The 25,242-nt window shown below is 42.7% G+C and overlaps 1 protein-coding gene across 1 annotated transcript in view; it reads right to left on the bottom strand.

The window, feature by feature from the left end:
* Positions 1–23,774, bottom strand: part of LOC308326056 (rabankyrin-5-like) — a gene marked incomplete at both ends in the record, with an annotated part of 68,271 nt that extends 44,497 nt beyond the window's left edge. The window contains 2 exons of the mRNA XM_080778867.1: positions 20,334–20,401; positions 23,676–23,774. Of these exons, the coding sequence (XP_080634993.1) occupies positions 20,334–20,401; positions 23,676–23,774 (167 nt within the window). The remainder of the gene's footprint in view (positions 1–20,333; positions 20,402–23,675) is intronic.
* Between the last annotated feature and the right edge of the window lie 1,468 nt (positions 23,775–25,242).

Raw genomic sequence — 25,242 nt, 5'->3', positions numbered from 1 at the left:
CACTATGTAAAATACCACCAGTACTACTGATAGCAGTGAACAGTATTGGTGAAATAAAATGAGCATACAACCAATTTATGAATCCACAGAGCACTGTCCTGTAGTTGCGCTCTCATTATTGCAGCAGTTATTTTCATAAACTATAGTTTGAATACATAATGATCGATCCCCACAACAAATGATTACCGGTAAATAAAATGTGTGCATGCAGTGGGCGGCAGTGGCTCAGGAACCGCAAGGTTCCCAGTTCGATCCCGGGCTCCCCCAGAGTTAGCGTCGAGGTGTCCTTGAGCAAGACTCTGAACCCCTAATTGCTCCCGATGTGCAGGCAGGCATACCCCCATCAGGGTATGCATGTGTATGAATGTAATGTACAATTTATGAAAAGTGCTTTGGATGAAAACGCTATATAAATGCACCATTTACCGTTTATTATTCAAAGTCAAACACATGCCTCACTTGAGGGAGTTATATGAAGGACTATCTGGCAATCAGAGAGTTCGGATTCTCTCCCGATCACATAATTTAGTTCAGGGTATTTTGAACTAGAACTAGGTCAATATGTTGGATTTTATCTCAATGCAAAACAGAGAACTCTCAGCCTAATATTTGATAGTTCACCAGTTTCCATGTAACACTTGTCCCTCCCCTGTAGTGAATACTTGCAGATGAAGCAAGAACGATAGTAGCCTACGTTTGATTGACTCTTCTCTCTGACATGGTTTGCAATTGCACATTACTTTATTGAAACCCCGCCATGAAAGTCATGGCAATTTCAAAGACATACGTATTTCAGCATGAAGTGGTTTCAATGTAGTGTACCATCTCCTTGGGGGAGAGTCTAGGGTCAAATATACAAGTTTTCAAGAGGATTACAGGCTGACTTTGTTAAACGGGCCAGGACAATAAGTTTCACTAATCCTGCTTTGCGATGTCCGCCGCGCAAAATGTCTCTTTCATCAGCAATAATAGAGCATGGAACAGAATAGTCTTCTTGTGCCAGAGTCGACTCCCACACTCTGAGCCTATTGATTTTTTAAAGCATGGGGTCGTTCTGTTATGACACAGATTACTGGAGTCCTTCATCAATTCCATGTTCCATTGTATGACCCCCATGAGGGTCAGTAAAGAATAACTTCACATTTTTTACTAGAGGTGTAGCGACACAGTAACTGCATCGATGCATCCATTTTAATTTCAACGATTCAACCACATCGAAATGCAAACAGCAAAATATTGTATCGTTTTACTTTGTATCGTACCGAATCGTTTTGCTATGCAACATAATCAATTGTATCGATACCATGTACTTCAAATACAATGTCCATGTACTTGCCAGAGAATCACTATACTTAGGCATAGGCAATTCAGTGATTGTCAGTGCATTGTCAGAAACTGAACATCGTCAGTGAGAAAGGCGGGCATTTGCTATACAGTATGTTAATTCTATTCGGAACCCTGAATAGACACTTATTTTCAGTAGCCAAGCAGTAGAATTAGCAAGGCTAATCAGTAAATAAAACCTGCAGGGAAAACATGAATTTTCAGAAGACTTTCAGGAAAAGATCAGGAAAGAGCGAAGAGTTGGAATGGCACATCTGTATATCCCAATAATGTTTTCCCTTAAAAACCCACACTATCTCTACCTTCAATATCTCCTCTGGGTTGATTTTGTTTTAGTCTTATTTATATTGTTATTTCCATGTATTTATCCGAGTTGATGTTGTCAAGTGGTGTTGTGTACAATACAGAGTAATGAGAGCTGTGTAGTTTTCCTTTCTGAGGTTGGGGTGGGGTGGGTGGGGGGGGGGGGTTTGTTTTACTGTTTTTTGTCTGTTCTTTTTTTAGTTTGTCTTGTCTTGTTTTTAAAAAAAGAAATCATGATTCTGTAATTCATTGTTGTAAATGATGTCTGCATTATCAATAAATAAATCTAAAAAAACAAAAAAAACACACTATCTTAATTTATTTTGCTAAAATAGATAGATGAATCACATTGTATTGTATCTGCCATGGATGAACCAATGTATCATGATGCATATTGTATCGCTATTAAAATGTAGTTAGACCCCTAATTGTTACGTTATAAATATTACCTGGGCTAAAATGTACCAGCTATGTGAAAGAGATGCTGCTGCGGGGAGTGTGTGTGTGTGTAATTGGAAAGTGTGGCCTAAGGGTAGTGCTTTAGCAAAGGCCACTGGGCCAACAAAATCAGCAGGGGTCATACTCTGGGGAGCATACAGGTGCACATCTAATTCCATGGCAATAAGACCAGTAGTTTTAGAGCTGTCCGGTTTGCGAGTAAAATGTGTGGAAAGTGGAAAGGTTGGCCTTAGGCTGGCACTAGAGGAGAGACCACTGCACTGGGTCAATAGGGGCCATCCTCAAGTGAATTTTAAATAATATTATAGAGGTTTTGTGTTATTTTTCTTTTATCTGTCACCAGGCTATACTTCTCTCAATGTGAAACAGAAACATTTATTAACAGAGGTGATTGTAACCGACAGGTGTTAATCACAATCCATCCTGGCTGACAGAACTCCCCCACAAGGACCAAAGTTTCCCCAGACGTTGCCGTAGGCTATAGCCTACACCAACATACTGTATACGCGTACACAAACACGCCTTCATACTCTCATTCATTTCACTACTATTCTCCAACAGTAAACGTAATATCAGCTCGACCATGCACGACCGATCCACTTTTGGCACGGCATTACTTTCCGCAGCACTTGACCATTTAAGCCCTATACTGTATACTTCATCGTACGAGGAATAGCAAAAATAGCCAATGTGTCGCCTTGCAATTCTGTTTCAGAAAATGTTATAAATTACAATAACATGCCTAATTTGTTTTCACTGCTTAGTGTGTGTTGTTTATTTAATTACCTCGAGTGGGTTTTTTTTATTGGGTTATATTATAATTATACCGTTTCTATGGCCCCTCTCCAGTGACAAATAAAGTTCTACTTAATTTGACTGGACTATTTTCATACTTTACGGATGCCGCGTGTTAAAGTCAATTAATTTGAGATGGTTGTTTTGCCTTGTTTCCCTAGAATTAAGGGAGGCGCCTCTTTCTCCCTTGTCTTCACTCTCTTTATGCCCCCCCTCTCTCTACCTCCCTCCCTCTACCTCCCTCCCTCTACCTCCCTCCCTCTCTCTCTCACACTCCCTATCATTCCTCTCTCAACTCTTTCTTAGCCCATCTCGCCAGGTAGTTGCCTCTCTCTTCCCATCTCCAACTCATCCCTCTTACTCCCCCACTTTGCAACAATCCCCTCTATTCTATTCTCTCCCTCTCTCTCTGCCTCCCTCACCTTCACTCTGCTGCTCTTCGTTGCAGTGTTCGAGTAGTGATTCCCCAGAGTCCATAGCAGACAACTTCCTTTGACTCTCACAGCAAAAGCCTGTCTGTCAGGTGCTGCACTGACAGAATCGAACTATCGTTCACCCAAACCATGTGTGCGTGAGCTTTGTGTGCGCATGTGCACGCGTGCATCTGTGTGTGCATGTATGTAGTGTGAATGTTTGCATCCTTGCACTGCTGCAAGTGACACACATATGCAGCAGTGCAATGATGCAAACACACACGTCACACACACACACACACACACACACACACACACAGTGCATTTGCTGGCAGAAACATAGTGGCGCAACATGTGTGCTATATGTGACTGACTGTACTATCACTCAGCTTTAAAGAGGGAAACTGTCAAATCTAAATTCAAAAGTTCTAGTTCAGTGGTTCTCAAGCATTTTAATTTTAAGGACCTCCGTCACTCTGGGAGTGTACAAATGGAACCTACATTGACTTTGGTCCAGACCTGTAAGGGTCCATTTAGAACCCCCGCCAAGTAACACCGATGGTCTCTGGACCCCACTTTGAGAACCACCATCTACTTACATTTTAGTGTCAATGGCTCCCCTTGTGTTACTGGTACCAGTTTGATCCCTGGCTCCCCTTGTGTTACTGGTACGTAAGGGTACCAGTTTAATCCCTGGCTCCCCTTGTGTTACTGGTACCAGTTTAATCCCTGGCTCCCCTTGTGTTACTGGTACGCAAGGGTACCAGTTTAATCCCTGGCTCCCCTTGTGTTACTGGTACCAGTTTAATACCTGGCTCCCCTTGTGTTACTGGTACGTAAGGGTACCAGTTTGATCCCTGGCTCCCCTTGTGTTACACTTAACCCCATAACTGCTCTCGATGAGCAGGTTGGCGCCTTGCATGGTTTCCCCCGCCGTCAAATTATTCAGGTCTGTGACAAGAAAAACTGCTGTATCTACAGTGTGACTACTGCCTACTGCCTACCCTACAATCTCCCTCTCATGAACCAACCACAACTCAAATATAATTATCAAACAGCATGCTGTATATTTCAACAGGCTTTTGTCATTCATTTGGGCCTTTTTACTTCGTGCTGTAAAGGAGAATGAGTCTCCTTGACAAACCACTTCATATTGCAGCTAGAAAGTACAATTAAACGTCTTTTTTAACTGCTTTGGACAACTTCAAAGGAATCAAATTATAGCAAGACTTCCCTTTTTCACTTGATTACCGCCCAATAACTAGCTATAATTTGCTTAATTCACGTATGTCTTTCAAGGGGGAAATTATAGGGATTGATCAATTATTCATCAAAGCGAAGGACTGGATCAAAACACTTTACGTCTCTATTCGACTGGCATGAGTGGGCGGATTAAATGTCCAGGCAGCGATGCATTTTCTCTTAAAACGAGGATCAGCATTGTGGTGTGCTGCAGCCACTTTGACAACATAAGTGCTGTGGTCGCTTGTTTCTGTGTCTGAGGGAAGCTTTACAAATGAGTAGCAAGCCAACTGTCTACCCCAGTTGTTTAAAGTAACTAAGTACATAAACTGAAGTACTTAAGTACTTTCTTTGTTTTACTTTACTGGAGTATTTCCAACTTTCTGTATACTTAAGTTATACTCCACTACATGTCAGAGATAAATATTGTATTTTTACTCCACTACAATTATTTGAGATCTTGTTTAGTAACTAGTTACTAGTTACGTGGTAGATTTGTGTGTGTCTTTCAACCGGGGATCCCAATTTTGAGCAAGTCAAAACCTTCAGAAATTGCAGAGCAAAAAAGCTGATAATGCTTCCCCAGGGGCGCCATGGTGTGAGCTTGTAGATCAGTGCTATTTCAGTATAAAACATTCACGTCTATAGCAGACGCTCACGTACGTGTTAAGTGGCCAATTTGCGAGCATTATTTTGTTCTTACAAAATATGCGACACACATGATGTTCTTACAAAATATACATTAACCACTTAAGTCCTTTGCGGCAATTTGAAAATAGCCTATATACAAATAAGCTCACAATGCGTCGCAGAGATCTGCTATTTTCACAAGATCTTTATACCTTTGAAAACAATATTACTATACTTTTACTAAAGTCATAAATGGGAGCACTTTTTCCACCACTGGTCTTCCCCATGTGAATGTGAATGTGAGACATTTCAGAGTAGCGCCGGCTTTGCACGGGCCGAGACGTCTGAATAAGACTTAGGAATAAGCGAATTGCCACATTGACTTTGTCTCTGCGTTTCAAGGGTATCGCGGCTGCTCCGCCAGCCTTACAGCTCTCCGTCTCTGCGAACGTGACTGGTGCAGCGAAACCGGAAAAAATGTTGACACCTTGTTTCAACAAATAAGAAATGACAAATGCATAAATCATGCAGGGTCTGTCACACAGAGACGTGGGGTTAACAGAGTGTCTGGCTGTTTGATGCTCTGCTGATGAGGACAAAATTCTTCGTAAGACTTGCATCATTCCAGTCGGCTGGCACAGCGAAAGGGTCTAGGGGCGGCTGGATATTTGCCAGTTGAATTATACTAATGGATTTCTAAAGACATTTATGGCATGAAATTACTAAATACTTTCAGGAATGGAGGAGAACTTAGAACTGTACAGAGTATATTCTCCTGTGAATTGACTGCAATAACACTAACGAGCTTCCAAATGCATTCATGATTAAATGGATTGAAATGCGTTAATGTTTTGCAAAGAATTCAATAAGGCCGTTTAGAACTTTAATCATGCCTCTGACCTAATGGCTCAATTAGTCTGGTCAATATTAAAAGAGGTTCTTGCATGCCCAATGCACTAACATGGAAGCACAGAATTCAATCAATGACAAACAAGCATTTCATCTAGAGACTACAACCACTGATATTGCGTTTGACCTCAATAACGCAGACCTCAGCCTATGTCAAAGGTTTGTTCCTCATTGAATGAAGACAATATGGGGGGATTTCCAGAGAGTACAGGCTAAGCTTATCGTGTGTGTGTGTGTGTGTGTGTGTGTGTGTGTGTGTGTGTGTGTGTGTGTGTGTGTGTGTGTGTGTGTGTGTGCATGCGACACACAGGATATATACATAATACATATAAACATTCACTACGGTATACATATTACATCTATGAATTATCACCAATGTCAATATTATTCAGAATTTTAATTTGAGAGCTGGAGTTTGAAAAGGTCACTGAACGCAAATTTATATTCTCCCCAAAACTTCAATTTTATTTTTGCAATAAGGACAAATTTCAAGAAACTCTTAAAAGGCCAGTATTACACAGATGCACTAATCCATCTTCAAGTCAAGCCCATCCAATTATCTATTTAGCCCAATGCGTAATTACGGGTTGGGCTGCCAAGAGTGTATTAGCATTCAGTTCACACACATTAAATTGGCCCATAAACAATTAAGAAACCATTAGAGGACCAGCAAGCAATGATTTACCAAATGAGGGGGTGGGGCGGGATGGGATGGGTGGGTATGGATTCAGGAATGGTGTGTGACGTGCGTGCATGCGCCGTGCGTGCTGCTCATGCAGTGAGTGTACCATAACCGGTCTGTGAAAATGCAATTCTGTCAACCGAGGTCTGAATGTTTGAATTAAAACATATAGAGTATAGAATGATTGCTTAGAATGCTAACCTGTACCTATTTTCCCTGTAACTACCCATACTCCTGGAAATACTATAGCTTATAATGACATACTGCTGAAAGTGGTCAAACCGATCTGAATAGTGTGTGCTACTTCCAACTGGCATACTGGCCATTACTTATTCCCTGCCATGTCACGACCTGAAATCCAACTTCAAAGCGTCCAAATTCTATTTCATGTTGACGTCGAAGGATGGGGAAAAAGTCAAAAGGACTGCGAAACTGGCCACCAGGGTCAGTTACACTTCCCAGAGATGACAGAGAGGTCAGCTATGTCACTGTCACCGCAGAGACAGTAGGACCACCTGCCCTTGAAATCCTGTTTAAAGCATTAGCTGTTCTCTTCTCCAGCGTGACCGAGTCCCTCATTGTTTTTCTCCCTTAGCCCTTCTTTCATCTGTTGTTTAGCAGACGGATGGATCACTAACATGAAAGGCCATGCTGCCCCGCTCTATGGATTTCATCACTGTGGCATCATCTCTTTGGCTACACCTGGCTGGAGAAAAGCCAACGTCAAATAAAATAATAATATGGGCTACATAACCAATATATGTAGGATTCATAAAGCTAAAAACAGAGGTGGGATGCTTTCTTTCTCTACCACTTAAGGCTTATATTGTCCTTGATACGACAAACACTGAAAATAGAACACACTACAAGATCGTTTTGGGAGCATGTACTTAATTGCGTCTGACCAGAAACAGGGATAAAAATCATATCACCACTGGTGATGAAGATGAAAAAAATAAACAAATAAGTTCCTCCAGAATTTTGTGTTGTCACTGCAGAATTTGAAATGTATTATTATTTAAATTAAACGCTATTCTGCAGATGGTTTTAAACAGTGACTGTTCCACCCTCATGAACTTCCGTTCTGTTTCCTGGATACCAAATATTTAATATCATAATGTACTCTCCCCGTGCTACATACACCACCACTACTGTCGATTGCGCTCGCACACGCACACACGCACACACACACACACACACACGCACACACACACACACACACACACACACACACACACACACACACCTTCTTAGAGTATCAACACAGGAAGCAGTAGGAGTCTGTGCTGTAACTTACAACCAACAGGAAATTGGCACTAGAGGAAAAGAGTTTACAAAAATTACTAGGGCTCATCCTGCAGCAATCTTACATTACTCAAGATATTGTGTGAAATTTGGATATGTTGGACTTTAGGTGGCGCTAGATTGTTGTAGACCCAAACAGTGGGTATACTATAACCCATCATGTGGGTTCCGACTAAACAACATTTCGTTAAACCTTTTTCATGTGAAGGTCCACGGAGCCACCATTTCATGAGATTTAGCCTCTCAGACCCAAAACCTTGGGTCTATTATTTTAATATTCTAATATTTTGTTATCGATGCTGTATTGTGGTAGGACCATAGGAGAGATAACAGGCAAAGTAACATTTCTTCTACATTCTCTAATTGTGTAGACTTCTTGTAAATGAACAATATGATATCATTTCTCTCAAGAGTTACAGATCTATGGGGGTCCATTTGGTTTCAACTCTCCGTCATTTAGCTGGGGACCAAGTGGAACCTCCTCAAGGACCACTGGTTGAGAACCACTGATCCCATTCTGTACTCTTTGCAGATGCAGCACACAGGTGAGACAGAGGCCATTGAGCGTGCTCTGGAGGCTCAGAGGGAGGAGTTGAGGCTGGAGTGTGAGGAGCTGTACCGGGCAGCGCTGAAGCCCACAGTACCACGGTCCTGATGGCAAGTACAATGACATCACCAGTGACCAGAGTCTACACTCAGTGAGTTGTGGGCAGTGGTGCATGGGGAAAAGTATTACATTTTGCGTGGCTTTGTGTGTGTGTGTGTGTGTGTGTGTGTGTGTGTGTGTGTGTGTGTGTGTGTGTCATAAACTATGACGTAGTGGCAGCCAAGTCTGGTCATCATGATAACAGTGTGAGTTTTTTCAACTTTTAAAAGTATCAATGCAATGTAGAAATACTCTGTTACAAGTAAAAGTACTGAATTGAAAATGTACTTAAGAAAAAGTACAATAGTGTTGGTGTTGGTATCAAAATGTACCAAAAGTATAAAGTATAGGCTACTCATTATGCAGAACGTCCCATTTCCCAGGTTTTCAGAAAAGTGTGTAAAAACCATTGGAGTAAAAAGTAAATAGGCCAATGCCAAAAGGGTGCCATTTCTTTTGAATGAATGGTTTATTTCAGTCTTTTACCGTGAGACATTACAAAAATCATATTATTTTAACATGATCAAAAAGGAAGGTATAAGCTAGCTTATTAATGCCTATCCTTACTACATTTTTTGAGTCCAAGGAACAGCAATGTCCGTGTCCGCCTATGTGTCGTCAGTGTGTCCGTGTGACATGAATGAGCACGAGTATGACTAGTACCAGTAGGGGCGCTGTTGTGCGCTGTTGTGCCAGAAACAGAGAGAGAGAGTGCTGCACTGTTGCCTACTAATGAGAGAGAGAGAGAGAGAGAAAAACATGCATAAACAAACAAAATTCCATAGATTCACCCCGCAAACAGAAATACACATACTTTTCAGTGTGGTGCCAACACATGGTTGTTTGAAGTTTAGTACCCCTCTCAGCTCATACCTACAGTACCATCTCTATCCCTAAACCTTTTTTTGGATGTTTCCAGGAAGAAATGTATGTCTGCTTATGCCTTTGATGGCAATTCAATTAAAAGTCATGATTTGAGGCATTTTGTTCCAAAAATGTGTTTGGCAAAAGTCCACCTGCTGGTGGCGCTATAACAGGCCAATGTGAAAAGGGTGGGATTCATTCCTCTGCCGAGTAGGAATGTGTGTGCAAAATGTCCCTCAAATTGCACTCATGATTTTTTGTTCAAAATGGACCAATCCTGCATAGTTTGGAAGCCAATGTTAGCCAATTAGGATGGAATATGAAATACCGGACACATCCATTTTGATCAAATGACATGAGAGATACTGTGTACCAATTTGCAGGACCTTTGGACAGAATCTGAAGGAGTTATATAAACAAAATGATTTACAAAAGTCTGCCTCCTGGTGGTGCTATAAAAGGCAGATCAAAGGTTTTTCCACCAAAAAAAGTTTGGTGCAGTGCAGTTAGAGGTAAAAATACAAATCTGCCTGTTATAGCGCCACCATGAGGCTGATATCAAGTGACATTTTGTCCTGTGGGAATGTGCGTGCAAAATACCACATAAATTGCATGCTGCGTATGATTTGAGGCATTTTATCCAAAACCGACTAATCCTGCGAACTTTGAAAGTCAATCGGGTGGGGGGTCTCGATTGGATTGCGATTCTCGGGAATAAATACTCCTCTAGTGTGAGTATTCAAAGATCCAACATTTCTAAAATGTTTGATATTTAATTATTTATCTGGATCACTACTGTATGGAACAGCACAGCGGGGACCGAGAGAATCTATTTTTCATTGCGCGATGGTGTTGAGTCGAGCGGATAACGGATATTATGAAGTGTGTGTGCGTGTGCGCACGCGCGTGTGTGTTTATTGCGAGGTGGAACTCAGGAGGGCAGCTGCGGCTGTCGAAGAAAAAAAAAGCACACTGAATTGATTCAGACATTGCTCATAACAACTTTAAATATGATTTTAATTACGTATTAGGCAATATATCGCAGAGCAAGGCAGACGGCTTAGTGGGCGTGACGGGTGATCATTTTTTAATTGTTCAATTATGTAATATTTATTGTTGCTGTGTTCGGGCCCGAGAATCTGGATAGAATCCTGTAGTGTGTGATGCCTTCACACACCTTTAGCCACCTTTAGCCAATCAGGATGGAATATGGGATTGGACAGATCTGTGTTGATCACATGACTATAGAGTTAGTGTGTACCACTTTCCGTACGTAATCTGTTTTTCAAAAATCGGTCATGGGGAGACATGGGTCTCGGACCAAAGAAATTGGGAACCGCTGCGCCGGAGATGAGTTATGCGGTCACTCAAATAGTTAGGGTTCATCCTCCGGTTTTGATCTAGAGGAAAGGTCATGGGTAAAGGTCATGGGGTCGCCAATATTACACTTCAGTAAGCATTCACTAAGCATTTTCATTGAAATTCACCCATTCGATTTTGAGATGACTCGGGTACAAGCGAAACTTTTAGCGTAATGGGTTTCGCCAAAATCAGTAGAGGCTATCATCGTGGCAGCATGAAGAAGATTCCATGGCAATGAATCCTATATTAACGAGTTTACGGAGATGTTGTTTGGGATCAAAGTGGTGAAGGGACGGATACACTGCCACATCCGCTGAGAATGACGCACCTTTGTCCATTTTTCTATCTGACCATAACTCTTTACTTTGTAAACTAAAAGTTAACAGGGCAGGGCTCATCAAATGTCTTTGGGCTAAATCCTAAATCTTCTCTCTCCCCATCACACACACAAGACAATCACGCACGCACGCACACAGTAATGGACTGTTGCCACATGCGGTCAGGCAAACACTTGCACTGTCATAAAGACACTCCCCCCCCCCCTCTCAAGCTATCAGAGGTTTGAACAAATGACTCAACTGATTGGAATATGTACAATATTTTGTTGGTTAATCATTCTTCTGCTGTGTGTATTCAGAATTTAGTTTTTAATTTAGTTTATTTGAAAAGCCACACAACACAGCAACACAAGTTATAACGATTCGAGGATATGACACAAAAATGTCCAGGACTTATTATATATTTCCATTCCATCTTGTTTGTAAATGTATTCATACATTTTTCAGGAGTACACTCATCGTATTTTTCTGTATATTCTGTATACATGGATGGATCCTGCTGTCCTTCAAGGCACATATTGCAGTGGTCATTCACTCCTGTACAGTATAGGTTTGCACTTTATAACATCTGCGGGATCAGACCTTCACCAATAAGGAATCTGCTTGGCTTCTTATCAAGCCTCAAGGCTCATTCATAGTCTGGATTTCCGGTGGTGAGGTGACCACCGAACTACAACATGACGTCACGAGCCGCGGTGAAGAGCAAACCTCCGCCACCGCGCTTCTCTCTGTTTTTACTCACCACCGCTCAACGTTATTTCAGCTCCGGTGGTGACCTCACCACCGGAGCGGTGGTGACCTCACCACCGGAGCGGTGGTCACCTCACCACCGAAAATCCAGACTATGAATGAGCCTTCGGTCTCCGGGCTATACGGCAAATCTGCTCTAGCTGGTGTGCCTGCATCACTGCATGCTCTCTTAAGCCTTTCTACAACTTGTGATATTACTAAACATAAGCATACTTCCTAGAAGGAAATGCATGATTCAGTCCAACCACAAATAGGAATAAAACATATACTCAATAGAGATAACAGCACACACGCTTCAGTCAACCCAGGACATCGGTCCCTCCCTTCCCCATTAAAACCCTGGTCAACCAGCCAAGTAAGTTAACCTAGACACTTCTCCCTGCTGGCTCCCAAGTTGTGTTCAGAATAGATATTCAGATTGTACTGATGGCTTTCAAAGCCCTGGCTCCCAGTTACATTTTAGATATGTGGGTAGCGTATGAACTATGCGCCTGCACACAGCCTCAGATCCTATAGGGCTCTGAGGATTGTTCCTGAAACTCACCTCATCATCTGGGGTGATTGGGCTCATATGCGGTCAACCTTTTTTAGCTTTTTCATAGCTTTTTATTTCCCTTTTCCTTGTATACCGTTTCATGTTTTCTACCATTCTGTGCAATGGATGGTATGCCAACATTCTTCATATAAGAAAAATGTCTGTAGACTCAAACAATGTGTGATTTTCCAAAGAGGCAGGAATTAAAAGCATGAAATAAACATAGAACATTAATCCGGTCGTTTTCCGCATGTCGGACTATTGACAGCATACACACCCCACCGCCACTATTACTATCAAACAACCACGACTAGCAACACATTCATCTCACTGGCTTCTTGTAGCATATAGTCCAGTTGATAAATAGCAAAATCTCATGGAGTAGCGGATTGGTAGAAAATAATAAAAACAAAAAATATATAGAAACAATGTGACTCTGGGCACAGAGGTTACACAGATGTTTTTGCCATCCAGTAAGTCAGTGTGCCTCAGTGTTATGTGGCCTCTGCAGCACAGCGCTATCAGTTACGGCACCAAGTGGGGGTCTGTTTTCACTAGATTGTTATCAGTACCCTACCCTGTGGTCCCCTTATCTGCCCCATGAATACACTTCTTGACCTGTGTGTTCTTAAATGGTCTCTAAACACCAATGCCTGGATGGCCAGGCATCTGTGAAAACACTGTGTGCGTGTGTGTGTGTGTGTGTGTGTGTGTGTGTGTGTGTGTGTGCGTGCGTGCGTGTATGTCCGATTGTGTGTGCGCACGTGTGTGTGTGTGTGTGTCTTAAATGGTCTCCAAGAAGCCAGTTTGAGTGTTTTATTGCATATTTATTTCATCTACAGTACAGCACCCACATATATAGCCTGTATACATTTCACTCTAGCAGTCTTTGTGACTTTAATCTCTTAAACATATCACTGTCTTTGGACTTGTATTCTGGATGCTTCATTTTAAAGTGCCTTGCTACTTTGTTGGCATTATAGGATTGCTGTACATAATAGGATTGCTGCAGAATTGCTGCATGGGGTAAATTTTTCTCGAGATATGTCGTGAGGAAAACTTCAGTGATAACTTTGTATTTGATATTTAAACTCATGTACAACCATTTCCCCTTGATAATGGAAAATGAAAACTTTTATAGGACTAGGGTTATAACTAGTAGGCCTATAATTTTGGCCAATTCTAAATATTAATAGTATTCAGCGGCACCCCTGGACTGGCGTCACAAAAACTGCTCTAAGCATTTCAGGACGGTTAAGCTTCACTGAAATATAAAATCAAACCGTGTGAAGTGAGTGGTGCAACTCCGTGTGGGGGTCCCCGGGGGGAGGGGGGGGGGGGGTTTGGGTCCCCAGAAGTTACAGACCCACAGGAACGCACCCAGGGTGCCGGCCCGGTTCCGGCGAGCCACCCCGTGTCCGAAAAGGTAGAGAAATGACAGTTACCAAGACACTGAACACACTGGTGTGTGAATGGGTGAATGTAATGCACTATGTAAAGCGCCATGGATAAATGCACCATTTACCATTCATTGTCAATGGGAATTTAATGTTCTCTCCCTCCCTCCTTCTCTCTCCCTCTCTCTATGTTCGTTCCCCTGGAGACAGCAGAGACATCTCCTAAAGAACACCTGCCCTTGCCAGAGTGCTTGACCTATTTCCACTGTGCCTCCCGCCTCTGTCCATATCCCTCCCTGTACTGCAGAGGCTACAGGGAAATGGCTAATCCCATTGACTCCAGCAGAGCTTGATGTAATGCACCTGTGATCTGGTTATCTGCTCCCCCCTATCTCTGGCAGCTTCCTTGTGGATAGAGCGACTGTTCCCCAACTGGAAGGTGACAGGTTTGACGCGTACAGTACATCATGCTGAAACATCCTTGTGAGCCAGAAACCACAACCTGTCTCTGTGTTAGTGTCTACATTAACAACGTTCAACCTGCCTGGCATCCCTATTTTGGGGCAAAATATATTTTAAAGATTGTGAAAATAGCGGATCTACAAGCTCATACCACATTCAAGCTTGCAGATCTGCTGTATTTACCATTTTGGAAACAGGGCTTAAGTGGTTAAGTTAAGTTGAAACGTGAACAGCTATACTGCATAAACAACTTACATTTAGGACCAGTCATTTAAACAAATAAAAAAATAGAATACATACTGTAATGGGATATGTATTTGATATTGAGTTTTGATAGATTGATTTTGATAGTTATTCTATTTAGGAATAGACTATATGTGACAACCAGGTATAGTCTGGTGACCACCGGAGAGACGGGTGACAGCCGGAATGTAGACGGCACCCGGGTGAGCAGTATGGGTTAGCGCCCCAGCCCGTGTCCTCCGTGAGGAGGAAGCCCAACAAACCCTTGGTGAGGCTTTTAGGAGGGCTACTCAAGCCGCAAGTGGAGCCTGCAGCACCACCTTGCTGCTCAGGTGGAGTCTGTGGAACCATTGTGGCTTTAGGAATCCACCACTCCTGAATGAAGTGTCTGCCTGTCTGGTGCTGGGACTCTGGTGCAACGCACAGGTCTTGGGCCTTAGGTGAGAGCAAGAGTGGACCTGGTGAGACGTAGTAGGGGCCCGGACAGGAGTCAACCCAACTCTGTAAAACATGTTTGATTGGCCCAAAGTCACATGATGACTGTTCAGATTGAAACAATAAGCGCTAAAACCGTCCGTAGGCGTCTGTCAGTACTGCTCCCGTTTCAACATCTGAGAGCAAGGAGGACTACCTTTTCAGCCGATTCACCCGTTATCACTGTATTAAATATACGAAATCAACTGTTATCAGGACGTTGGAATACGGCCAATATGGCCATACTAGACATTGTGGTGTTTGTCTGTATTCCCCCGGGCTGCACGCATGCAGGGTGGTGCAGACACATATCCTGGTCAAGGACTCCCCCCGCTGAACGTGTCATTTCCAACTCTATTGTCGGAACATGGAAACTAGGGGCTACTAATATATACTATTCTCTGCCTATCGGGACATAATTCAGACGGCGCTGGGTTGCATCTGGTGGCCTTCGCAACGCTCGGCACGGCGACTCGGCGGTGCCTCACGTGGCTCAAGGCCACCAGACACGGCGCGCCTCCGTCATTGACATCAGTGACACAAAAAGCAAACGCTCCCATATAGTTTCTCTTCCGGATTTCCCAGTATGTTGATTATCACATACTGGGGGTATTTCTAAGGTGCTGATTACGAACATTTTCTTGATTATCGGATATCGGGTGATAATAGTTGAATGGGGTGACCTTTTCTGATGCGATGTGCGGGGGGAAAAGGAATCTGTACCGTTGGCAACCGTTTGTGGGTGTCACATTCATGCAGGCAGCCTACGAAGTGGAGGAAGAGGTTTTCGATCGAAGCTACAGTATGCAATTGTACTGGATACTGTGATGCTAATATTCTAGTGCACCTGTATTACTTGAAAGTAATACTGCACTTTATGCACAAGTTACTTTAGTTACAAATCTGTATTCTGTATTGCCCTATAACAAGCCATATAGATGCATGTTATACCTTTGTACACTGTTCTTGTATGTATGTTTTTGTGCTTTGTTTGCTAATGTAATGTGCTTCACTGTCTACCTGTTTTGTTTAATGGAATTATGTGGGGACTGTGAATGTAAATCAGCATCTATGCTAAATCCGGTGTATTTATGTTGCAATGAACAAATACAGTAAGTAAAGATATTTTATTGCCAGTTGTCATTCGTCTTTGTTTCTGTTTTTTATGTTATGTGTTTGTATTTAAACAGGATTTACCACATTTGTATAGTGATCGTGAGGAGGGCCACATGCCGACACAAATTGGTTTTAAATAAATGGTGCTACAAGCATGGAAGCATAGAATCCTTCGTTTCTTTTAAGTCTTCCTAATTATTCCATGCATATTGTTAGCAGGTGAAGTTGAGTGCGATCATCAGTTTCACTTCTATCATAATCACCCGCTGCCTCTCCTACGGTTCAACCTTGCTGCCGGTGCTGCTATGAGACCTGCATTTCCCTCAGGGGATCAATAAAGTTTTATCTCATCTTGTCTTAATTTCACATTGAACATAATTGTTTGCCCTGGTAGCAGTAAAGGCAGGCAGGGTCATAAATAAGAATAATGTGATGACAGTTTGTCCATCTGTCCGTCCGTGTGTCAGCATACTGTATATAAAAATCACACTCGTGTGAAGTGAGGGGCGCAGTGAGGGCAGTATATCAGCCAGATGGCATCTTACGTTGTCATTTACTGCCCTAAACATTACAGTTATGTTATATTATGGTTTAAACTTTAAGGAGAGCTGGGTCAGTCAGTGTGCTTCAGAGTCAGAGCAGTTCATTGATTTGACCCAGATTCGCGCAGCACACTGGCATGGTGTAATTAATTAGTTGGCAGCACCTATGTAACATTTCAATAATAAACAATAACATTTTAAATGGCTTTCATATACTCTTATTTATCAAATTATATTTGGCATTATAGATCGAAATGTGCGCAGTTTTGGCTATTTTCTGGGTGTTAATTTAAAAAGTTTTGGCTATTTTCAATTTTTTTGTTAGCGCTTGGCTCGTCGACTAGAGATTATGTCATGTTCTTTAAAAAAAACAGTCCACTTCCTTCTTTAGGTACGCATGCATTCACATTGGAACAATCCGTATCCAAATACACTTCAATGATCCAGAGACCCGGTACGCATCATTCACACTACCACAACATCTGCCGAGTACGCACCCGGGACCATAGTGTGAATCGTCTCTTAAGTCTTGTTTTCTTGAGGACCAGCAGAATTGTAAGTGGAGAAAAATACTACTTGGCGAATCCCATGCAAGTACTCTGCGCTTACATTGCACCGTATGGTGTGTTACATAATTAATGTTGTGTGGGTTAAGTGTCAACACATTCGGATTGTTAAATTCATATTTAAGTGTGAATGTTCCAATTCCAGGTATATTCTCAATAGCGCGAACAAATATCTCACTGATCTACATGCCAAACAAAGTGATGTGAACAGACAAGGCAAGGCCTCCATTCAGCGTACATCGTACAAAGATTCCCAGGATATGAATAGGTGAAAACGGGCATTCGAAGAAAGAGGAAACTTCAAAACCTCCCTTGAGAATTGTCTATAGAGTAAAAATACTAAACATAAACAAACTCAAATATTGATGTTAAAGTACTGGAATCTCTTGGGGGGGGGGGGCTGTCTGCTGGAGCCTGTGTGTCTGTGGAGAGCTTCCACTGCATCGAGACAGACATGTAATTAAGGTAGTTAGTGTGTTGTAGCCCCCTCCAGCCTCTTAGCTCTCGTTTTTCTCATTCTAAAACATAATGTGCACTTTGTTTTATCACAGCAGCGCAACTGGATCCATGAGTGAGTTGTCCACTCATTCAATTAATCGATTGCACCGTCATCAGCCACTCTTTCCTCCTCTCTCTACCCCCCCCCCCCCCCACCCCTCCCCCCCCGCCCGCAGGCACTCGATTTGCAGCTGAACCAATCGCTGGGAGGATCCGTCAGGTATTCAGGCTTTCACCGCCGGCTCCGTGATAATGTACTCTGCAGTGTATGATGCTAAAAATGAACGCTACTCAAGGCCTCCCTAATTCGTTTAGAAGCGTCCAAGGAGAGGCAGCAGCAGCTCCTCCCGCATCAGTCCCATCCATCAGCTGGTCTACTACGCAGGCAGTGTGTTTAGACCGCAGTGGAGCGGGGCCGACACTCGCCGCGCACCAGGATACTGACTGACACCAACGTACGGCGGGAGTTGTAATCCTCCGTCAACCATGGCTGCTCGCCATCAGATAGGAGGATTAACCCATGAAGGCCTGGGGCCAATTATATGCCTTCTAAAGCAGTAGTTCTTTTTTTGTGCCAAGGACCCCCTAATTGATATATATTTGGCTTCTTCTGCCGTTGTTTGCAGTTGTGACCTAACTGTGCTGTAACTTGGCGTAATGTAATGCACAATTATAGGCCAAAGGGTAACGCTAGAGCAATATTGAAAATGCAAACTTTGAGCAAATATAACTCATGTTCCGTTTCACGTACAGCAATGAAAGTTATGAAACTCCACTCCTGGGATCTATGAGTCTGACCTCTGACCATTACATCTTCCACACTTTTGAATGTGATGAATCACATTACTAGTACTACACAGCATACAACACAATATGACAGCGATAGAGCAACAGCTTGAAATGCATACACAGCACACAAGCAGCATACAGCAAAATATAACAAAGCTGCAACATCTTGGATTATATACACACAGCAGCAGCTCAGCAAAGACATACAAAACAACTATAGGTTCCTATCAGAAAGAAAGAAGGAAAGAAAGAAAGCCATGAGGAAGAATAGGCTGTTTACCGTTTGCCAACGGTAAACCCCAAACAAAGTAGTTTTGAATGAAATAGAAGCCAACAACATCTAGCTTGAACTTAAAGGACCACTTGAACCCATCTTCATATGGCACTATTGTTTTCTACTCAGTCTGTGTCTCATAGGAAGGCTGTGTGCAGTTCACAAACCTGTCCACCAGTGACATCATCAATGTGGAATCCAAGCTAATAGAAACTGCAGGCTTTCTAGTCCTGAAAACTTGCAATGCGAAAACAGGAAGCCATCGTTCTCACAATAATACAAATCTAAACATTTTTGTAAAAAAAAAGAAAAGTGGTGAAGTGGTCCTTTAAACCATTTAGACCTGGGAACGATTCTGCAAATGTCTTTTAAATCCTGACTGTTTTCTTGAAAAAGCTATGTTTTTCTATGTCAGTCGTTCTCAAACACTTTCATGTCACTTTTCACGATTCTTCAAAAATAGCTAAAGCATAACGTAATGCTAACACGAAAAGGGGTTCCCGCCTGATGGGTTAAAGCAAAATCGCATAATATAATAAAGTGATCACCTTCAACATCAGAAACAACACAACATACAGACTGATTCACATCAGCATTCAATTCCAGAGCCACTGGACACTGGACCCTTCATTGTCACAGCGCATACACGCAGCATATACAACACAAGCAGCAAAGAAATGAGAAAAGGTTCCCATACCTTGAGCAGTCTTCTATACTCGACTTCATCAGGTGAGTAAGTGATGGCCAGGGTCAAACTTTTCAACTCATCATTAGAGAGATGGAGCCCCTCTCTAGTTCATCCTCGGACAGGCCCTCCAGCGCGGTCATCACATCCTTCACATCTGGTCAGCTTCGCCAGTACTTTACTCCCCCGCAGTGTCACTGGCAGTGACCGACCAGCCTCATTCTCCTGCCTTCTTCTCACTCACCCGTGGTAGCCTGCAGTGCCACCCATCCCATATAGATGCTTGTTTAGTATCATACAGTAGAATTCTGGTGTAGGCTTGTAGCACAGGGGTCTAGACGTATCCATTCAGACCCCTCCATGCAAGTGATTTCCTCACTTTAAGGTTGCTTTGACCCATGAGTCCAGGTATTTCAAGTCAATTACTTCTCTCAGGGCATTGTCTCCTCATTAGAGGTGGATGGTCTGTGATGGTGTCAATCATGGGTGATGTTCTTGGCATTTCTCACAAAACCAACCTCGCCGCACTTTGTCTCTGACAAAACTCTGGTCAGGATCGGGAGCACCTGGGCCTTCTCTACATGGTCAGCCAAGCAGCAGTCATGATTATAAGTTAGCCTGATAGCCTGCATGTGCATGAGTGTATAAGTCCAGGATCTTTAATGAAGAGCAAGGGGGTGAGGGTGCCCTCCTGCAACACCGTGTCACACCGTGTGTCGTCTGGGGTCATCACCTTGTCTCCTATGGCCCAGAGTAGGTTGGGAGGGACACCATGAGCCTGGAGTAGAAAGAAAGAAAAAGAAAGAAAGAAAGAAAGAAAGAAAGAAAACCACAGAGCAACTTACAGTATGTACTCAACATTATGTTGAAATTGAAATTAGTATTAGGATTTAGTAATTAGTATTTTCAATAGCTTCTAAACAAAAAATACCATCTATCAACAAACTCTGCATTATTGTATTTTCACATTTAATGTTTCTATACTGTAAATTATGACATAATACATGCACCTACACTTAAAACGTATACGGCACAAACTTATACGGCACATGCACCCATGCATACACAGACAGACAGACAGACAGACAGACAGACAGACACACACACACACACACACACCTTTCAATATTGTTGAAACTTTGCAAACTGCTATTTGCAAATTGCAGCAAATAGCCTATATAGCAACCATTGCCTTCATGAGCTTTGCTACTACTAGCTAGGAATGCATGTTTGTTGTTAGCATAAGAATGTCAAACAGCTCAATTAAACATAAACTTACATATTCACTTCACTTCATACTAAAATGTATCTTTATCCGGAATAGTTGTGTTTTACTAAGTCAAATATTTAAAGTTAACACAATTACACACAATTCAGCTCTGTTATGTAAACATTAGCGCTAAGAAGCTAACTATAAACACACCTGGCGAATACAATGAGTTTGACAGGAAACAACAGCATGTTGCCAGATTTTGCAGATATAAGCAAAGTTCTTTGAAATAGCACTACAAGCTCACAGCACCATGTTGTGAGCTTAGTAGGCTACATCTGCAATAAAATAATAATACGCACGCACACACGCACACGCACACGCGCGCGCGCACACACACACACACACACACACACACACACACAGTGACACACACACACACACACACACACACACACACACACACACACACACACACACACACAATGTTTATTTTTGGAATCTTTTTTTAAACATTTTAACAACACATCTTGTTTGGGGGGGGATTTCTGGCACAAAATATTTTCAGATGGGGGGAAGGGGGTGTAGTCTGTCATGATTATAACTGATAGTTGTTTATTAATTCTTATTTTACAAAAGTATTTATACAACAATAATCACAAGCAATGGAATAGGGTACCATGTATGATGTAGCCCTTAGAGGGAAGCAGAGATAAATTATGTCATAAGTGACACAGAGGCCTTTCGGTTTTTTCGTAGCTTGTTGACGGTGACGGACGAAAGATGGCGGAGAACGCCGGTGGGAGCAGTGAGAGTGAGATTCAAATTTAAGATACAAGGAGAAATGAAAAAAAAAAGGAAAAGGTCTAAGGGAAATGGAAACAGCGTGAAGAAACACACGTATTTGGAATGAAAACGGTATCAAAAGTGGATGGGATATTCAAGGACCAACACAGATGTGGGAAAGTTTGTTGGAAAAGTGGTCTGAGAAGTGCAGTCCATTATATTAGGTTTGCTAGAATGTTTCTCAGAAAGGCAAATGGTGACAGGTATGTTGAGCATTTAAGAAGTTCGATGGGCACAGGGTGACATGTTTTGATATGACAGGAGAATCAAAGCGAGTGGGAGTCATAAGTGGGGTACCGTTGTCAATGAGCCTATAGATCCATTTCTTGATGATGTCAGAGTTGACAAAGCTCGAAGAATGCAGCGTTTCAGAGACGGGAAAAAGGAGCCCACCCAGTAAGTTTGTCTAATGTTTTTTGACGAACTTCCTGAAAGAGTATGTGGAATACAAGGTCAGGCCATATGAGAGGGGACCCCTGAAGATGCTTTTGCTGCCAGGAATTCGGTCATGCTGCGGCAGTCTGCAGAAGTGTTAAGAAGTGTGGGAGATGTGGTGAGGTGAGCTGTACTGGGTCCTGTAGCTCATAAGAGCTGCAAAGGGGACCACTATGCAGGGGCATCAAAGTGTCCGAGAAGGATAAAGGAAGGAAATGCAAAGAGGAGCAGGGAGAATAAGGGAATATCATATGCACAAGCAGTGAAAGGAATGGAGGGAAATGATGCAAGGGCAGCAAAACACACAATGGAAGAGGAAACAAACGATATTTATGGACAAAAGAAAGTTTCTCGCAATGGTAATCGACTGCGCGGTGGAGATGCAGGGTAAATCCGAAAGAATCTAAATGGTACTGGACGCAGCCGGGAGATTTTTGGACATTAACATCTTGATTTCACACTGAGAGAAAGATTTGCACCCACTCAGACCGCTGGGTCTGGGTAGAATGGAATATATCATGCAGAAAGGGATCACTTTGGGTGTTTTTTTTGTAAATATTACTTGATTTTTGTGTTATAACGTAGTGTATGGAGTCCCACTACATCGATACAGTAGGTGGCGGTATACACCTGAAAGCAATTGGTTGCAACCCACCATTAAATTCAAAGGAGAAGGCAGGCAGGAGATTGCCAATAGGTGGGTCCTCACAACACCATACCGGTTACTGTGTTGTGAGAGGTTTGGTTGAATGCCAACTTGACAAAAGTGGTTTTACTTTTGCCATTATACATGGAAAACGGAAAATGTTAATATCACCAGGTGTATATATACCGTTCATGTGTTTGAGAGATGCGAGGGGGGTTGTCTCTTCAGGGAATTGTGCATGTAAACTCGATACAGAATGTGAGTATAATTCCATGTACATCATGGAAATGTGAAGAAAAAGAGCTTTATATATTTCTGCATGTGATGTGAATTCTGTGTAACATTCTAATCTACATGTTTATGTGCTGACATTCAGTGTACATGTAGATGCAGTTGAGAAAGTGTGGCAAATTGTGAACCAAGTCACTGCATGCAACCTTAGAGTCACATGGTAATGTAGTTTGTTTCATCTTTACTTTTAATGACAGTGCATTTGGATTTGTGTTCTATGTTAACTGTTTTGTATTCGTTTGTAGGATCATGTGGACATTGTGGAGTGAGCGGCCTAGGTTTGACCGCTGTTCCTTTTTCTTGATATGATAGTGTTTGTAGTTTGAGTTCACTATCAAGGACCACACCACCAATGAAAACGTTTGACAGGTTTATGATGACAGGAAGGAGGACATAATAATGAACACGTCGATGGCCCACGACGGGCCATCGACGGTGTCTGGGATTTGAGTCGAGGTGGGGAAGCTTCGGGGGATCCGGCATGCTCCCGAGGCACGTCAGACCCCCCCCCTTAGGGATCTGTTAGGAGATGTTAGAGGGAGTAGGATGAGAATTAGGGTGGGGGGGTGGGACGACGAAAGCGAGAACGGGGGAAGAACCGGGGGTTGGATGGGCTTTATATACATGGGTGGAGGTGACCCCATTGGAGGTGGCTTGATAGGAGGTGGAGGTAGCTGCATTGGAGGTGTGGCCCTGCTCCTGAACTTCAGCTATGAGCCCCATTATGTAACGGTTTCCTCAGTTTAGCTGATTGGGGTGCCAGGTAGGTGTGTATTTACCAGAGAGGAATGTATAGCCTCTCCTTTTTGTGTAGCGAACAAAGGACTCAAAAAATAATGAACCCCTAAATTAGCTTGGAACCATTTGTATTGAAACCAGGGTGGCTTAGGTTACAATTTACTTTAAAAACATGGCATTCAATATTCAGAATGAAAATCAAACAAGGCCTGGGCCATGGCTCAGTGGTCCAGGCACCTTGACTGGTAACCCAGTCTGGCAGTGTGCCGCGGGTTCGACTCCCGATCCCGACGTCCTTTACTGCATGTCTTCCCCTAATTGCGGCTAGTCTTCCCCCCCATTTCAGCCTACTGTCTGTCCCTCCATAAGAATACTGTATAAGATAAAGGCGAAAGCCGAAAGAAAATCAAACAAAGCCCAACTCAAAATCTTGGGCACCAATGGGGTTATTAATTAAATTCACGTGACTCCTTTTGTAATAAAGCAAAATTGGTCTTTAGAGTTCAGTTCAAACTAAACAAAGGGAAACAGTAGGGAAGGGGAACGAAAGATTATCTTAATTGAGTGTTTGGAACCCTCTTGTTATCCAAATGTTAAAGTGTTTGAAATCCTCCTATTAATCCAAATGTTAACGTTTGAAATCCTCCTGTCATATTATCTGGGTTACCTGTGAGTTGTTTAGGGTCCCACTAGACTCCAGACAGGAAAACAATCCTGCAAACAAATCACCTCCTCAGTTTACTTCTCCTCCCTGGATTACAGCTCAGTGGAGTTGGAAGAATCTCGGCAGGCCTGCTTATGCAGTGAGTGTAATGTTTTTTAAAACATGCTCCGACTCGAGCCACTTAAATGATAACATAAAAAATAGAGAAACTGCAAAAGAAAGAGCTGGACAACTGTCCTGCCAGCACACAACAAACTGTGTTCTCTCACTGAGTGACACACACACCTGTGGCAACTTCACTAGTGAGCAGAGAGATTGCCAGATGTCAATCACCATCAAGTGGTGATGGATTGTTAATTACTAGTCATTATTTATAGAGTCAATTGTGACTCTGGCCATCACAAGTATATGGCACAAATCAGCTGGCCGGCTACCGCAAGTGAGCATGGTTTGTGCTCCTGGATTTAGACTTATGGTAATAAGTGCAGAGCTGGTTAGCTGGTTTGACCACAGTTTTATTTGTTTGTTTGTCAAACCATCTTCCTAATATCCCAGCTGTGCTTCGACTCCCTTTGTGTTGGGCTGCCATAGAGGTGTAGCCTGGTAGAACCACTCCCCTTTCTGGACAACATTTGCATTCTGCCAGAAGGGAGAGTCTGGTGTCTCTCGGGCAGAGACGATGTACTCCGGACCAAATCAGACTGGAGCGCCGTATGCGGCCGCTAGAGGTGGGATCAACGCGAGACTGATGACATATTGAAGCTGTGCCACAAGGCGGGCGGGCGGGCA

Source organism: Protomyctophum bolini (assembly GCF_963924005.1).
Source record: "Protomyctophum bolini genome assembly, chromosome: 12".
Lineage (NCBI taxonomy): Eukaryota > Metazoa > Chordata > Actinopteri > Myctophiformes > Myctophidae > Protomyctophum > Protomyctophum bolini.
Note: the sequence above shows the minus strand (reverse complement) of the source record. Positions and strands in the feature narration are given on the sequence as shown.